The sequence below is a fragment of the Pteronotus mesoamericanus genome, unplaced genomic scaffold (genome assembly GCF_021234165.1).
Source record: "Pteronotus mesoamericanus isolate MK-2021 breed Mesoamerican mustached bat unplaced genomic scaffold, CSHL_Meso_final contig_166, whole genome shotgun sequence".
Classification (NCBI taxonomy): domain Eukaryota; kingdom Metazoa; phylum Chordata; class Mammalia; order Chiroptera; family Mormoopidae; genus Pteronotus; species Pteronotus mesoamericanus.
Window position 1 is genome coordinate 927953 of NW_026555066.1, and position 18170 is coordinate 946122.

The 18170-nt window shown below is 37.8% G+C and overlaps 1 protein-coding gene and 2 pseudogenes across 2 annotated transcripts in view; 1 reads left to right on the forward strand and 2 right to left on the reverse strand.

Annotated features, from left to right (window-relative positions):
* Window positions 1-18170, reverse strand: part of FAM120C (family with sequence similarity 120 member C) — a 93564-nt gene that overhangs the window by 36034 nt on the left and 39360 nt on the right. For both annotated transcript variants that reach the window (XM_054565728.1, XM_054565729.1), the window contains exons 5-9: window positions 10169-10271; window positions 9527-9603; window positions 8808-9085; window positions 7739-8012; window positions 6924-7095 (exon numbers count right to left, since the gene is read on the reverse strand). In XM_054565728.1, coding sequence (XP_054421703.1) covers window positions 6924-7095; window positions 7739-8012; window positions 8808-9085; window positions 9527-9603; window positions 10169-10271 — 904 coding nt within the window. The remainder of the gene's footprint in view (window positions 1-6923; window positions 7096-7738; window positions 8013-8807; window positions 9086-9526; window positions 9604-10168; window positions 10272-18170) is intronic.
* LOC129064541 (SWI/SNF-related matrix-associated actin-dependent regulator of chromatin subfamily E member 1-like) lies at window positions 681-1866 on the reverse strand (annotated as a pseudogene).
* LOC129064565 (DNA-(apurinic or apyrimidinic site) endonuclease-like) lies at window positions 13672-16306 on the forward strand (annotated as a pseudogene).

An 18170-nucleotide genomic window follows, 5' to 3' on the forward strand; every position in this document is an offset into this window, starting at 1 on the left:
TTCTGATAAGTATGCAGTAATACTTCATTGTTGTTTTAATTTGCATTTCTCTAATGGGTAACAATGAACATCTTTTCATATTTTACTTGTCATATGCGTATCCCCTTCAGTAAAATGTCAGTGCAGGTCTTGCTGATTTTCTAACCAGATTGTTTTTATAATGTTCTGTTTTGAGAGTTCTCTATATATTTTAGATACTAGTCTAGATCAGCAGTCCCCAAACTTTTTGGTACCAGGGACCAGTTTCATGGAAGACATTTTTTCCATGGCGGGGGGGCGGTGGGAGGGAGCGTTGGAGACAGAAGGGGGAGCTCAGGCGGTAATGTGAGGGAAGCTTCCCTCACTGGACCACCGCTGATCTCCTGCTGTGTGCCTGGTTTCTAACAGGCCACGACTGGTAGGGGCCCATGGCCTGAGGGTTAGGGACCCCTGTGATATGTGGTACTTGTTCATCTATGGATATCCAATTGATCCAGTACCATTTGTTAAAAAGATTATATTCCTCCAATAAAGTGCTTTTGTAGCTTTGTTAAAAATCAGTTGGCTATACTTGCATGGGGCTATTTCTGGGTTCTTATTCTGTTCTATTTATCTATGTATCTATGTCACTGCCCATACCAGTCCTTTTCTTTCAACTCAAAAACATTTTTTCATTTAAAAAAGTATTTAGAATACATAAATCAAGGCAACACATATTCTTTTTTCTCATCTTCTAGTATGGGATCTGTTGATCTGTCCTCCATTCTTCCACTCTGGGCCAGTGTTACTATCACTAGTCCCTTCCTCTGCCATACTGTCCACTCTCTCTTGTCTGCTCTCCTTGTCCTCAGGAGCAAATGTGCCTTTTTCACCATTCTGTTGGCTTTCTGTTGTTTCTTCAAGGTCTCCACTGAGAATGCTATTGTCTTCTTCGTTTTCTTTGGTCTTAGTAGCTGCTCATTATTCCTCAGGGACAATACTGCTCTGACTGCATTCAGCCTGCTCTGCTGCTTCCTTCTCCCATTCCTACTGCCTTTGCAAGCCTGTTCCATTTCAGCTGCAAGTTTTTCCATATCCACTTCTCCTTTCAAACCACACAACCTTTTAAGTTCATCATTAAACGAATTTGTGCTCCCCAGGAATTTCCTCTTCTTTTCCTGGCATTGCTCCTCTATTTGAAGAAGTTCAGCTTCCAGTTTTTGCTGACATACCATTGAGGACTTGACCTGTTGTTTGAGAACTTGCATTCTAGGTGTTATGACACTGACTGAATGTCTGGCAACACACTCTCTCTAAGAACTTCACTGATGAGGTAGTGGTTTCTCTGGAAATGGGCAGTGGCTATATGCATCACTGAAAATCCATCATCATAATCATCTGGATCTTCAGCAGGCTGAATGTTTGTGTAAGGTTCTCCTTTCTCCATGTGAGACAGCCTGTCGACTTTCTTCTTCTAAAACAGCTTCTGCGTGACACTTTGCATTTATGTTTGCAAGGTATATGGGGGAATTATGGTAGGCTTTCATAGGTTCATTATACTCTCTCTTTTTCTGCTTCAAATTCATTTAAAATTCTTGTTTTTCTTTATTGGTAAAATCTCACCACATGCCACCAATAATATTGCTAATCTCTCAAAACTGTAGGTCAGGATTGGAAGGCTTTACTTGGTCCCAGACCTATCTGCTTATCTGGTGGCTTTGGGGCTTTTGCAATTGTAATACCCAAGGATGCTGTGAGCCAGCTGTTGGTACTCAGGTTTCCTCCCAGACTGCAGTTGTTGCAGGCAAGATGACTGTATGGATTATATCCCATAAACCCTGCTGTGCTGGGCATTTGTGTTATAGGAACTGGGATGGGAGGTGGGGCATAAGATGGTCTTTTTGACATTTTGGAAGATTAAGCTCTCAATTCCTTAAGAATGAATCAGACACCACAGGCAGAAAAAAACACGCAAAGCTCTAGACTTGCTTCCCTCTGTCTCTTATCCAGCACATACCTGCCCCTCCCACACAGCCTTAATTATTGTAGCTACACAATAAGTCATAATCAGGTAGAGTGACTGCTCCCAATTTATTATTCTCTTTCATAAATGTTTTTAGCTATTCTAGTTCCTTTATCATTCCATATAAATATTAGAATATTCTTGTCTATATCTACAAAGAATTCTGCTCATATTTGGATATGAATTGTGTTAAACCTGTATAGTAATTTGGGAAAAATTAACATCTTTATTATGTTGAGTCTTCCAATTCATGGGCATCTATGTCTCTCCACTGACTTCTTTTATCAGCATTTTGTAATTCTCAGCATATAGATCCTCAACACCCTTTGTTAAATATATGCCTAAGTATTTCGTTTTCTTTGGAGGGATTATAAATGGTATTGCATTTTTTGTCAGTTACACATATTCATTGTTAGTATACAGAAATACAATTAATTTCTCTATGTTTATTTTATATTCTACAACCTTGATGAACTCATATATCAATTCTAGAAGTTTTGTTATAGATTCCTTGTGATTTTCTACATAGACTATATTGTCATCTGCAACGAGGGATAGCTTTAATTCTTCCTTTCTGATTTATATGCCTTCTGTTTCATTTTCATGCCTTTCTATGCTGGCTAGAATTTCCAGTACTATGTTGAAAAGCAGTGGTTAGGGTGGACATCTTTTTCTTGTTCCTGATTTTAGGAAAAAAAAATATTCAGTCTTTCACCATTAAGTATAATGTTAGCTGTAGGGTGTTGTAGGTGTTCTCTATCAAGTTGAAGAAATTTTCCTCTATTCCTAGTTTCCTGAGGTTTTTTTTTTTTTTAAATCATGAATAGTTGTCAAATTTTGTCAGATATTTTTCTGAATCCATTGAGATGATCATAGTATTTTTATTCTTTAGCCTGTTTATATGGTGGGTTACACTGATTTTCAAATACTGAACCAGCCTTGCAACCACAGAATAAATCCTACTTGGCCATTCTATTAATAAACTGCTGAATTCTACTGACTAATATTTTGTTCATATTTTTTACATCTATATTGGTCAGGTTAAAGTGTTGTTTTAAGGTACTGTCTTGATACGATTTTAGTATCAGGGTCATACAGGCTCCATAGAATGAGTTGGGAAGTGCCCTCTCCTAGTTTCTGAAAAAGAATGTGTAGAATTGACATTAATTCTTTGTTAAACATTTGAGAGAATTCTCTAGTGAAAGCAATTAAGAAGTTCAAATCAAATTTCATTAATATTTATAGGGTTATTCAAATTATCTGTTTCATATTAGGTGAGATGTGTTAGTTTATATATTTTGAGAAATTGGTCCATTGTGTCTAAATTGTCAAATTTATGTATCAGAGTTGTTTATAGCACTCCCATGTGGTGATAGCACATCTTGATATTACCAATTTGTATCTTCTTTATTTTTCTCTTTGTAGTCTTGCTAGAAGTTCGTCAATTTTATTGTTCTTTTCAAAGAACCAAGTTTCTGTTAAAATTATCTTGTTTTGGTGTATCAATTTCATTGATTTCTGCTCTTATCTTTACTGTTTCTTTCTTTTGGTTTGCTGCAGGTTTAGTTTTCTCCTCTTTTTCTAACATGAACATTTAGTGCTTTCCCTCTTTTTCAAAACGTGAAGATTTAGTGCTATAAATTTCCCTCTCAGCAATTATTTACTTCCACCTCACAACTTTTAATATGCTCTATTTCTATTTTCATTTAGTTCCATGTATTTCTTTCTTTTCCTTCAGATTATACATAGAAGTGCTTTGTTATTTTCCAAGTATTTGTAGGTTTGCCAGTTATCTTTCTGTTGATTTCTAGTTTGATTCCATAGTGGTCTGAGAATATACCCTGTATGGTTTCAATTATTTGAAATTTACTGAGATTTGTTTTATGGACGAGGATATGCTCTATCATGGCATACATATTATGGGCGTGTGAAAAGAACATGTGTTGTGCTCTTGTTGAGTGTTCTATAAGAGTCAATTATATCCTATTTGTCGATGGTGTTGCTGAGTTCTATATTGTTGCTGATTTTGTCTAGTTGTTTTACTTGTGATTGAGAGCGGAGTTGAAGTCTCCAGTTATACTTGTGGATTTGTCTATTTCTCACATAAGTTTCATCAGTTGTTGCATCACAAATTTTGTGGCTCTGTTGTTTGGTGATACACATTTAGGACTGTTATGTTTTCTTCATGGAATGACCCTTTTACCATTACATAATGTACCTCTCTTTCCCTGGTAATTTTGTTTGCTCTTAAGTCTACTTTCTATGGTATTAATACAACCATTCCTGATTTCTTTTGACTAATGTTTTCATGATATATCATTTTCCACTCTTGTTCTCAACCCACCTATATCATTTATATTTGCAGTGACTTTTTTGTAAACAGCATATAGTTGGGTCATGTTTTTTATCCAGCATATCTATCTCTGTATTTTAATTGGTGTAGTTAGAGTATTTATATTTAATATAATTACTGATAAGTTAGGGATTAAGTCTTGTCATTTTATTTTTTTCTATTTGTTCTGTTTTTCATCTCTCTACTTTCTGATCCCCCCATTCCTATTCATTACTTGAACTTATTTTAGAATTCCATTTTGATTTATCTATAGTGCTTTGAGTGAATCTCTCTGCATAGATTTTTCAGTGCATTTTCTCAGTACTGCACTACACACACACACACACACACACACACGAATATATAATTTATCACAGCCTACTAGTGATGACACTTTACTAGTTCAACTGAAGTGTGGAAACCTGACCTCTGTTACATCCCTTTACTCCCTTCCATATGTAATTGTCTTAAACATTTTGTCTACAGACATTGAGAACCACATTAAAATTTTTGTTCTAGTTTTTGCTTCAACTATAAAACATAACTTAGAAAACTTGAGAAGGAAAATCTATTGGATTAATCCGTATTTTTGTCTTTCCATTGTTTTTTCTTTCTTGTGATGTCCTAAGATTCCTTTTTTATCATTCCTTTCTGTGTGGAAAACTACATTTAGTCATTAAGGGAAGTCTGCTGTGAAAAAATATCTTAGTTTTCCTTCACTTGATAGTGTTTTGATTTCCCCTGTATTCCTTAAGGGTATTTTTGTTTGATACACCACATTTTGCTGTGTATAATCCACACTTTTTTGCCCAAATTTTTGATGGAAATATAAGGATGTGCATTATACATGGGTAGTACTAATTCCCATGTATAATGTGAATCGTACAATGTGAATTATACATGGGAATCAGCACTAAAACATGGTGAACATTATATGTGGGAGCATATTATACACAGCAAAATACAGTAGAGTTCTGAGTTGACAGCTCTTTTTTTTCCGCTATTTTCTTCTGGACACTGCAGTTTCTGATGAGAGATCAGCTGTTACTCCTGTTACTTTCCCCTATGGGTAAAGCATTGTTTCTCTCTGACTACTTTCAATAATTTTTCTTTAGCTCTCAAAGGTTTGACCATAATATATCTTGGCAAGACTTTCTTTGTGGTTTTTATTGTTTAAAAATCACTTAACTTCTTAAATCTCTGGGCCTTTTTTTTTTTTTTGCCACAATTGGGGATATTTCAGTCATTATTTCTTTGAATACTTTTACAGTCCTATCTACTTTCTCCTCCTCTTCTGGGACACCGATGACACAAATACTAGATCTTTTGACAAAGTTCCAATAGTTCCTATTCATTTTTTCAGTCTATTTTCTGTTTGGGGAATTTCTATTGTTCTATTTCCAAGTCCGCTGAATATTTCCTGATATCTCTAATCTGTTGTTTAACCCATCTATGGAGTATTTCAATTATTGTAATTTTTAGTTCTTAATTTCCATTCACTTTTTATATCTTGTATTTCTTTGCCAAGACTTTCTATTTTTAATCTGTAATAACCATGTTCACAATTGTCAAAGCATTTTTATGATGGCTGGTTTGAAATCCTTGTCAGGTAATTCAAACATCTGTGTCATCTCAATGTTGGTGTCCATCGATTTTCTCTCGGTCTTAAGATCGAATTTTGAAGTCTTTCTGGTTCTTGGTATGATGAGGGATTTTTCAACTGAAACATAGACATTTTGGGTATTAAACACTGTGTTTTAGCAGGTCTTTTCTGACACCACTCTGGTGGTCGAAGGGGGATGCTGCCTCCTTTCAAGTGAGATTGGAAGTCCTGGCTCCCCACCTTATTACAGCCTGGCACAAGTAGTTGTTTAGACTCTTAAGTCTTTGCTGGTTGGGGTAGGGACGGGCTCTAGTTTTGCTCTGGTGTTTGGCTGAAATATAGTGATCATTATCTCAAAATTTGATGCATTGCTAGGTTGTTCCTTTAAGGTAATTTGACTAGAGAAAGTAGACTTTTCTTGGGGTTTTCACTGGTCTGCACCTGTTAGCATTTCTGGGATGCCAGCTTCTCCCACACCCTGTCTTGGATATATGAGGCAAAGTAAACCCAAGGCCTTCAGCCAGTCTGCCTTTTTCTCTTCACCTTCTGGAGTGCCTAGTCCTTATTTCATATATAGTATCTTAGGCTTTTAGTTGTATTTGGCGGAGGATTAAGGAAAGGTATGTATTCCCTCTTCCCAGAAGCAGAAATCTAGAAGGTTCTTTTGAACACACTAATTTGACCACATGACTCTATAGCTTAAAACAATGGCTCTAATTATCTACAGGATCAAGTCCAAAACAAAAACCTCACTGAGGAGAGACTGTGTCAGAGACACCCCTACACTCCCAACGTCCAGCATGGTTCTTATAAGTAGTAGTTATTCTGAATGTTTAATGGTTAAAGAATTCGAGGTTAAGTTAATGCATTCCCCATACCAGTTAGTATCCTAGTGAATTATACATTTTCTCAGACTGCTCTATAGCTGAAAGTATAATGAGCTTGCACAGACATTTTTGCTCTGCATCAAACTCTGAGAACTCTGTGAAAGCGAGAACCATATTTACCTTCCACAGGTAGCCGTCGCCGTATGGCCAGGCGTTCTACTTTCCGCTGTGTCTCTGCCAGACTGAAAAGGACCCCATATACATACTGACGAGCTGACCGGAACAGTAGAGCAGCTGGAGGCAGCTCCATGTTACACTCATCCTCAATACATACAGGGATCTTAATCTCACCCTAACAAGAAAACAATCCAGGGGAAAGGAAAAAATGAGTTACCTCAAGGTTTGACATTGAATTGAGAAGGACCAGTAAAGAACTGTAGCCTAGCCACTAAAATTTCTACACATATTCAAATAATGTTTCAGACTAAAAGGAAGCCACAACAAACCCAGCTGACCATAGCCAGCTTAAAAGCTATGTTCCATTTTTCAAGTCTCTGCGACGACTGATTAGCTGACTAAATGGGGAAAGTCCATCTTAGACATTTTGCTGGGGGACGGATTTGTATGGTAAGACTGGTGGAGGGGAACAGCTCTGGAGAAACAGAGGAAGAGGCAAAGATCAAGGGCATAAAGCCTCTTCTTATATTGTGTCCAACCCTAGACCACAATCTACCAAGTTGGTGTATTATATTCTTTGAAATCTCACACTTACACCTCTTCTTGGGGCCTCATTTACTGCACAGTCACATCTCCTGCTGGTTTCACCTCACCTAAGACCCTTAATACAATGAGAGGCCCCAGCACAGTTAGTCTCCTTTTATCTCCCTTCAGATACCAGTAAGCAGAATTTTCTCGGGTAACTTACAGTTTTAGGAAATGTGAAGTACCCTGTCAAGAGCAGGGAAGAAGGGAGGCACTGAGGAGCTTCCTCTTACCTTAGTGAGGACATGGTAGATATACGGGTACATCAGACCTCTTCGGTGTCTGTGTTCAGCAACCCGCAAGACTTCTGGGGCTACTGGAGGTAAGGGCGGAATGGTGATGTCCATGTGGTTCCTTGTAGACATAGAAAGCAGAGATGGGATGTGGGGCTCACCATCACTGAGGGTAGCATCTGAAACTCCAGCAACAATGGGCTGTACCCAGGACCTTCTGTCACCATTTGGATCCTCCCACCTAGGATGCTGCTGAAACGTTTCTGTGAAGTGACTAAAAAATTTAGAAAGACAATGTAGATAAGAGAAGGAAGGTTGATAAAAATATTCCAGCTCAAGGTGTCTGTTCTGATCTCAAGTACTCTCACAGTCCCTCTGGAAATGAGGACAACGGGTTAGCAATGGACCTGACGTCTTTCCACTCAGTGGTCATCATCACCCTCCTGGCTTCTTTCATCCGACACAAACCAAAGTGGTCAAAAGTTGTGGGAACCACGCTGAATCCTTTGCATCATGTAAGAGACCATGTTTAGAGTCTGCTTATGTTCTGCTTAAGAAAAGAGTTACAATCGAAACTTCAAAGTAGCCCTGTTTCCCAGAAATTATCTTCTTAGAGGAATAATCTAAGAACAAATGAGCTAGTACGAAATCCCACTATTCTAATCCTCAGAATCCTGTATAAATTATTACTCAGAATATAGCTGCCTACTCAACTGTTCCAATACTTCAGCTCTATAAATTCTTTTCATCTTTTTATATTCAATCTACTCCCCTCACAAACTGAGGGATGACAGCCATGACATATAGCATACCCATACCGGGGCTTCCCTAACCAGCTGCTATGCTGCCTTTTACCTCCGTGGCCTAGGTATCTGAAAATTGACACCTGTTTAGGGTCACCATGAGCATGAAGTGACCAAGTAAAGGGTTTTCTTACTTTGCTTAAGAGCAAAGAGCCACAGAGAAAAACCAGGAATGTACACTTCCCCACACCCCTGTCCAGGTTAGCAGTAAAAGAACACAGATGTTTCCGAAGTCTGTTCTCTTCGGTGCCTACACAGATACTTACTCAGAACTGACTCCATTTGGCTCATCACCATCAGAGGAAGAAGAGTGGGAAGAGTCTGGTCCCAGAGGAGGTGAGGCTTTGGAAGTCAGGTAATTGGGAAACTGTGGTGAGGAGTCGTAAGAGACAGCCCAATTGGCAAAGGGGCTGTCCTGCAGCATAGGATCCTCAGAAAAAGCATGGGATTCCCCCAAAGCATGGGGGGAGAAGAGAAGAGAAGAGTTGGGTCCCAGTGGGAATGGTGGTGGATATTTCATTTTCTGGGGCACATGGTGAGAAAACTAAAGAATAAAACAGACAGAAAAGGTCTTTAACATTTTACCAGGCTCCAAGATGGTTCCCTCAAAAGTTGTGACAAAGCAGACAACGCCAGTAGCATGGATTATTGGGATACAAAGAACCTACTGAGAATAACAAGTAATTCTAACAGTGACGTGTGGGCAGAATTGTCCAGAGGCAGGATAATGGACAAATCCATGTCTCCTAGAACCACTCCCCAATGTTAGTTAATCTACCTTCACAATTCATTTGTGGTTACTGATTCTGATGTATTGTTTACATAGTCTACTAGACTCAAGTTGAGAGTGTGGTATAGGTATATACAGTCTTTACATTCTGACAGTATTGAATCACCCTAATTCCTTAACTCATATTACAAAAATCAGGAAGCCGCCTGTGTATAATGCTAACAAATGGTCTCAGGCCTCTTAAGAGATACTTACCATTGGCTTCCCAGGAGAAATAGTGCACATTTGACTTCGTGGAAGGGGAGGATTTACAATCCGATTATTATGAAAATCTGAAGCCAAGAGAAATAACTATATTTTAGTCAATCCTAATAATCCTACCACATTACATTCTGCTAACCCCATATCACCTGAAAAATTATTAATAATAAATAACAACTTATTGAACAGCTATTATGCGTCATGCCGGGAATCTTACATAAATTATTTCATCTGATAACAACCCTATAAATAGGTTTCATGAGTCACCTTTCATACAAATGTGACTTGCCAAGATCACACAGCTAGCAAAGAGCACAGATGGAATCCAAACTCAGGCCTGACACCACAGATAGTGCTATTTTACATATACTAGGCCACAGTGGGGGGTTAGAATTAGAAGAAGCCCAAGCTAAGGAAATGGCATGAGACCCCACCTAAATATTTGAGAAATCAGGGCCCTGTCTTATGTAACATCTCTTATTATATGGAAATCAAAAGGAGAATGTCTATCAAACAGGAATGACTTCTAAGAGAATGCAATACAAGCAGGTGATCTACTCTGGTACAGCAGTTTCTGAGGGACTACCTCAGTTTCCTCTATGGACAGAGCAGCTCTCGGTCAGATGGAAGCCTTACCTAGAAAGGAGGAGGAACCCACTGGCAGCGAAGGGAGTTTGGTTGTGACTGAATAGTACTCAACTGCTTTCTTGAATCGCTCTATTTTATCTTCCGTCCTGGACTGGATGTTGCAACATCAGATGTTCAGAAGAAGAAACAACACGAGAGTATCTTTTTCATGCAATTTATAATTTGAGAGTCAAAACAGTAGCAGAAATCAAATATTTAAAGAAACCCAAGAGAGTAATTTTTCATGTTGCAGGAAAGATTAGATAAAGAGAAAGCATTATAGAACATAAAATCTGGAAAATTGTTTTAATTAAGTTTAAAAATATGATCATTAGAAAAATACATAAGGATGGGGGAAACTACCTAGTACCACCACCCAAAGTTATTTTGATGTGTTTCCTCCTTCCAATATCTTTTAAAATAATTTTTTTGTTGAAATATATAGTTGGACTATTTTAATACATGTATTTTTCTATAGTTAATGCCTTACTCTATGTACGATTTTGTATCCTTTTATTATAATTTTCAATGGTTGCATATTTTATCATTATAAATATATCATAAATTATGTAACTACTTCCCTAATATCTGACATTTAGGTTATTTCTCACATTGACTTTGATAAATTATGCAGCAAAGAACATATCATATAAGATTTTCTGGATTTCAGATTATGTCCTGAGGAAAATGTCCTAAAAGTGAAATTATTTGCTCAAAAGGAATGAACATTCAAACCAAAAGCACTTAAACATATACAAAACCACAATGTGCCATTCCTATATATTCACAGATTGGCTAAAATTAAAAATTATAAATATCAAGCACTGGTAGAGATATGGAGTGACTGGAATTTCAGGAAATTGCTGGGGGATATATATTGGTATAGTTTGGAAAACAGTTTGGCAGTGTCTTATAAACAATATTTACCACATGGCACAATAATCCTACTCCTCAGTAATTTACTTGGAAGAAATGTGTACCTTTGTCCACCAAAAGTTGTGAACAAAGATGCTAACAACAGCTTTATTCACAATAGCCCTAAACTGGAAATAACTCAAATGCATATCAACAGAAGAATGGATAAATTATAGTATATGTATACAATGGAATACTACATAGCACTAAAAAAGAGCAAAGTGTTGATACATGCAACAATACGGATAAATCTCCAATACATACTGAGTGAAATACAGACACAAAACAGTACATATAAAGTTCAAGTAGAGGCAAAACTAATCTATGGCAACAGAAGTAAAAATGCTGTTTACCTTTGTGGGGATGGGGCTGACTGAGAAGGGGCTTTTCCTTATCAAGCCTTTTCTAATGTAATTTAAAAATCCTCTTCAATACCATTCAGCTTTCTAAAAAATCTGGACTTAATATAATTGTTTGAAAAAAGGGTTCCATGGCTAAAGAATGTTTGCAAATTACTTAGAGAATATCTACATGATTCCATTGTATCAAGGTTTCACTATTTATGTATTTATTATTATTATTTAATTAGTATGTTCAATAAATACATAATAATTGAAAACAATCTTTTAAAAGATACAAGTTATACAGAGTCTTCCCTAATATCTTTACCTCTGCACCCACTCCACTCCCCAGAAGTGACCAATGTTACCAGTTTGGCATATGTCCTATCATAACTTTTGCTGTATGCATACCAATATGTTTTTTCACATAAATGGAACCATATCATGTGTTTTTTAACCTGCTTTCTGTACTTAACAATATGTCTTATAAACTATTCATTGTCACTGAGTATAGGTCTATGACACAATCCCCTGAAATACAAATTATGTATACTTTCCTCAATGTACCATTCTGTTCTGTGTACTCACATTTACTCTTCCTTCAAGGGCACAACTTGTATGAAACCTTTCCTTTCTATGAAACCTTTATTATGTTTTTTTCTTTGTTGTGCTTATTTATTTGCTTCTGTCTCCCAATTTAACCTCAAGTTCTATGAGGACAAAGAATGATTTCTTTACATTTATATCCTAGTGTCTAGCATGAGGCCTTGCCTATAGAGGTTCACTTAGTATTTGATATATGACTGTATTTAATAAAGCCCTACCCTTTTCTTTTATAAATCCACAAAGGTGATATTTATGAAAATGATACAGCAACAATTAAAAGTGCTTAAGACATAATATTAAGTTAAAAAAAAGCAGATTAAAAAATTTTCCACTGAGATGACTACCTTACCACATCAAAATATACATATATAGAAAACAAGGAAATATTGTAAACAATTTAGGATGAAATTAGGAGCAAAGTCTCTTTTATTTTTTTGTTTTTCTTTTTTAAATTAAAAAGGGGATCCTTGTAATCAATAATAGTCATAATCCGCCATGGCCAGTGTGGTTCAGTGGATTGAGTGCCGGCCTGTGGACCAAAAGGTCACCAGTTGGATTCCCAGTCAGGGCACAGGCCTGGGTGGAAGGCCAGCCAGGTCCCCAGTAGGGGATGCATGAGAGACAACCACACATTGATGTTTCTCTCCCTCTCTTTCTCCCTTCCTTCCCCTCTCTCTACAAATAAATAAATTAAAATCTTTTAAAAACAAAGAAAAGTCATAATCCAAGTTCCAAAATTCATGAAGCTACAAAGGGAAGCAAAAGATGTAATATTAAAAATATTCAAGTCAGCCCTGACCAGTGTGGCTCAGTTGGTTAGGCATCATCCCACAAAACAAAATGCCACCAGTCTGATCCCCAGTCGGGGCGCATGCCTGGGTTGCAGGTTCGGTCCCTGCCTGGGGCATGTAGAAGAGGCAACTGATCGATGCTTCTCACATTGATGTTTCTCTCTCCCTCTCTCTCTAATAATAAATAAATAAATAAATAATTTTAAAAATATACAACTGAGCACTTATAAATTTTTTCCTTTATCTGCATGTGATGGAATATTATTCAGCCTTAAAAAGGAAGGATATTCTGACACATGCTACAACATGGATGAACCTTGAGGACATTATGATAAGTGAAATAAGCCACTCACAAAAAAAAAATACTGTATGATTCCATTTGTATGAGGTACATAAAAGTAGTTAAAATCATAGAGACAGAGAATGGAATGGTGGTTGCCAGGGGCTATGGAGGAGGGGAAAAGTTGGGACTCATTTAATGGGCAGAGAGTTTCAGTTTTACAAGAAGAAAAGAGTTACGGAGATGGATGATGGTGGTGGTTGTACAGCATTATGAATGTATTTAATACCACAGAACTGTACACAAAATGGTTACAACGGTAAATTTTATGTTATGTGTATTTCACCACAATAAAAAAATTTGGAAGGAAAATTTATTCTCCATCTAAACAATATCCTCTACTTAACACTAGCATTTATCCCTACCATACATGTCAATTGTTTTTGGTTTTGACCCTTCCTAATGGTCTGATGCAGACAGCTGAAAGTACAATGCAAAGCAACAACATGAATAAGCAAATCTGTCATGAAAGTCAGGATTTCCTAAAGTCAAGGAAAATAATGGAGTGCTGCTCGCACCATGTTAGAAGTCACCAACAATGAGGATCTGGTGCACTTAGTGTACAACAATGGTGGAAGGGTAGAAGACGGAATTATGAAAGCTGATGGCACGAAAGGGACTTGAGAATGATTTGAGTATCGAAAGAGTGTAAACCTTTTGGGAAAACAAAGCTGAAGTATACATTTTTTAAAAGATTTTATTTATTTATTTTTAGACAGAGGGGAAGGGAGGGAGAAAGAGAGGGAGGGAAACATCAATGTGTGGTTGCCTCTCAAGCATCCCCTTCTGGGGACCTGGCCTGCAACCCAGGCCTGTGTCCTGACCAGGAATTGAACCAGCAACCCTTTGGTTTGCAGGCTGGCGCTCAATCCGCTGAGACACACTAGCCAGGGCTCAAGTATACATTTTATTTTTTTAAAAATCAACCCTTTTTATGATTGTGCTAGAAAGTTAAATGTGAGGTAATGGATATAACAAAATTTTGTTCAGAAAACTTTTTTTTCTCCAAACAAAACACTGATTTCATTCTCTATTCATTTAAATAAATCTATAGAGGGATTTCTGTTCTGGATAAGACAGAGTCAGCATACTCCATTTTGTTCCCACTAAAGGTAGCTATAAAAACCAGGAGCAACTATTTAGGACTCTGAAAAGTAAACAGTAGCAGGAGGATTGGAGAACAAGACTAGAATTCAAAGTACCACTGAATCAAGGATGAATTTAGCACATTTCTTTTTCCTCGAGTATCCTCTGGTAAGGATACAATGCAGCCTGAAATCTGGAAACATCTATTGGTGTGGACAGAGAGAGCTCCAGGAAAAATCCTAGTCTAGTTCTGGCTTGAAAAGTGGGTAAGGGGTCTACAAAAATTCAAGAAAATATACGGAAACACCTTGTTTTCTTTTTTTCTTTTTACTGTTCTTATGTGTGCCAGCCCATAGCAAACCTGTAGTGGCAGAAGTGGCAACAGGAAAGTAGCAGAAAACTAAAACTGAATGACAGAAACCTTCCTCTCCAATCCTAGAAGCAGTAGTCTGAATAGGTACAGTGAGCCTTCAATGCTTTTTCTCTCTTTGTTCTCCTGCTACATGGCCCCAAGCACTGGAAAAGGTTGTTCCAATGAACTGTTAAGTACTGAAGAGGGTGCAAAGAGGATCTGTGAAGTACTGAAGAGAGCACACAGAAGGAGCAGCACACACATGATCTGACCCTAAACAGTAGAAAACAAGACTCTGAAAACTGAAGAGAGAAACCGCAACCCAAGTCCCAAACTGGTCACTGGGTGGCGTACACACAGGACCAACCCAAACAGGCTTGCAAAGGCTTTGAAACTTGTACTGACATTGAAACCACACCCACAGAAGGATGGTGAGAACTTGTGATCTGAATCAAAGTGGGTCGATTGCATTCTAAAACAAAACTATCAACATTCCCCAGTATATTGAAATAAGGCCAAGAATACCATAAGATAATACTTAAAATGTCCAAGATCCAATCCAAAATTACTTGGCCTGGGCAAAACCAGGAAAATCTTAACTTGCATAAAAAAGGCAATTAATAGGTGCCAATGCTGACACAACACACATGTTGAAATTATCTGACAATGACTTCCTGGTCAAGGCACATGCCTAGGTTGCAGGTTCCATCCCTGTTTGGGGCATGTACTGGAAGCAACTGATGGATGTTTCTCTCTCACATCGATTTTTTTCTCTCTCCCTTCTCCTCTCTCTAAAAATTAATGAACATGTCCTCAGGTGAGAATTAAAAAAAAAAAAGGAGAGTAAGTTGGGGTTTAGGAGCAAAGAAAAATAATAAAGAGGCAGCAGGAGAGGTGCCAGTCCTGTATGAGGACCCACCCCCAGATCAGAAAACCTTACCCAGTGGCAAAACAGGTAAACTCAAGATCTGCTCCCGGAATGTGGATAGGCTTTGAGCTTGGATTAAGAAAGGTTTAGATAGGATAAAGGAAGAAGCCCCTGATATCTTGTGCCTGCAGGAGACCAAATGTTCAGAGAATAAACTACTAGCTGAACTTCAAGAGCTGTCTGGACTATCCCAGCAGTACTGGTCAGCTCCTTCAGACAAGGAAGGTACAGTGGTGTGGGCCTAATCTCCCGCCAAAGCCCACTCAAAGTCATGACACTGGCTAGATTTGATGCATTTGTGATTGTGTCTGAATTTGATGCATTTGTGCTGGTAACAGCCTATGTACCTAATGCAGACCAAGGTCTACTGCACCTGGAGTACCAGCAGTGCTGGGGTGAAGTCTTTCTCAAGTTCCTGAAGGGCCTGACTTCCCACAAGCTCTTTGTGCAATGTAGGAAACTCAGTGTGGCTCATGAAGAAACTGACCCTCCCAACCCCAAGGGAAACAAAAAGATGCTGGCTTTATTCCAAAAGAGTGGCGAAACTTTGGGGAATTGCTGCAGACTGTGCCACTAGCTGACAGTTCCCAGCTCCTCTACACCAACATGACCAATGCCTACGTAGACCTTTTTGAGCTACATGATGAATGCTCAGTCCAAAAATGTTGGTTGGCACCTTGATTACTTTTTGGTGTCTCACTCTGTTACCTGCATTGTGTGACAGCAAGATTCTTTCCAAGGCCCCGGGCAGTGACCACTAGACCATCACCCTACGCCTAGCACTGTGATACCTCCCCCGGATCACTTTAAGCCAGGGAAATAAGACCTCCAAACTAGCTTTATTTTAAAACTGCTTTGTTCTCTAGAGAATTCTGTATTGTATTTTCCTTTTAAAAATGTTAATCTTTCAACCATGCTTCTAGTGACAGATGGGTTTCCTTTAAGCCCAAGGTTTTGTTTTTTGTGTGTGGGTTTTCTTCTAAATAAAAGCTACTGATAACTTCCTTTGAACTGTCCATGTGAAAATAATGTACCATAGTTTCAAAAAAATGTAAAGACAAACTACATACTGGGAGAAAATATTTGCAAACCAGGTATCTGACAAGATTTGTATGCAGACCATATAAAGAACTCTCAAAACTCAACAATAATTAAACAAACAACACAATTAAAAAATGGGCAAAAGACTGTTAACAAATAGACCAGACCATTCACCAAAGACATATAGACAGCAAATAAACACAAGAAAAAATTGTTCATCGTTAGTCATGTGAGAAATACAAATTGAAATTATGATGGGCTACCACAACATACATATTAGAATAGCTATAAAAATATGACAATAATAAGCGCCAATGTGGAATGGAACAACCACTCTGGAAAATCGTTTGGCAGGGTCTTACAAAGTTAAACATAAACTTACCACGTGACCCAGAAATCCCACTCCTAGGTGTTTACACTAGGGAAGTAAAATCTTATAGTCATACAAAAATATATAACACCCTGACTGGTGTGGCTCAGTGGGTTAGGCGTCATCCCGCAAACCAAAGGGTCGTCAGTTCAATTCCCAGTCATGCCTGGGTAGTGGGCCAGGTCCCTAGTTGAGGGCATGCGAGAGGCAACCGATCGATGTTTCTCTCCCTTTCTCCCTGCCTTCCCCTCTCTCTAAAAATAAATAAAATCAAAATTTAAAAAACAACATATAGACCTACAGCAGCTCAACCAAAAATTGGAAACAACTCAAATATTATCTAAGGATAAACAAACGGTGATATACCCACACAACGTTTACTACTTGGCAATAAAAATGGATAAATTGTTGATGGATGCAACATGCAACAACTCAGAAGACTCTCAAAGACATTATGTTGAATGAAAAATGCCATTCTCAAAGATTACATACCGCATGATTCCAGTCACATGCTATTCTCTAAAAGATAACTGTAGTGACAGAGAATACACTGGTAGTTGCCAGGAGTTAGGGATATGTTTGGGTGTGATTACAAAAGAATAGCATGAGAGATTTTGGAGTGGTTCAATTGTTCAGATCCTAAGTGTGATGGTGATTACATAAACCTATACATGTGTTAAAAATTCATAGAACTGTACACACATATATACAAAAGTCACTTTTACTGTATGTTACCTTAGAAAATAAAACTAAAAAACTCAGAGTACAAGTATAAATTAAATTGTTAAAAATAGAAGTCACTTATTCTCCTAACTTTTAGTTTCACAAGACAAAAATCCTAGTCGAGCTCTTTTTTCACTATAAACAATGAAATATGATTCTTGTTTTATGTGAACCTATGTTAAGTAGTCTTTTTCATTACACAATATTCTCCAATAAGCAAGATATCCTTCATATTAAAATATACATTGAAACAAAGAAAAAGAGTAGGATATATGCCAGTGATGATATAGCAAGTTGTTTCTGGGTAATGGGATTTTGCATGACTTTTCTAGAATGAGCTTGCATAACTTTGATAATCAGCAGGGAAAAGGTAAAGAACCCTTTCGATCTAGTCCGAGCAATGTTTTTCGAAGGGAACTCTGGGGCTCTGGTCTGTATGCATAGAGAAGACAAACAGCTAGGAGAGAAGGTAGCCAACACAGGAAAGATCACATCTGCTGGTGGTACTGATGAAGGTA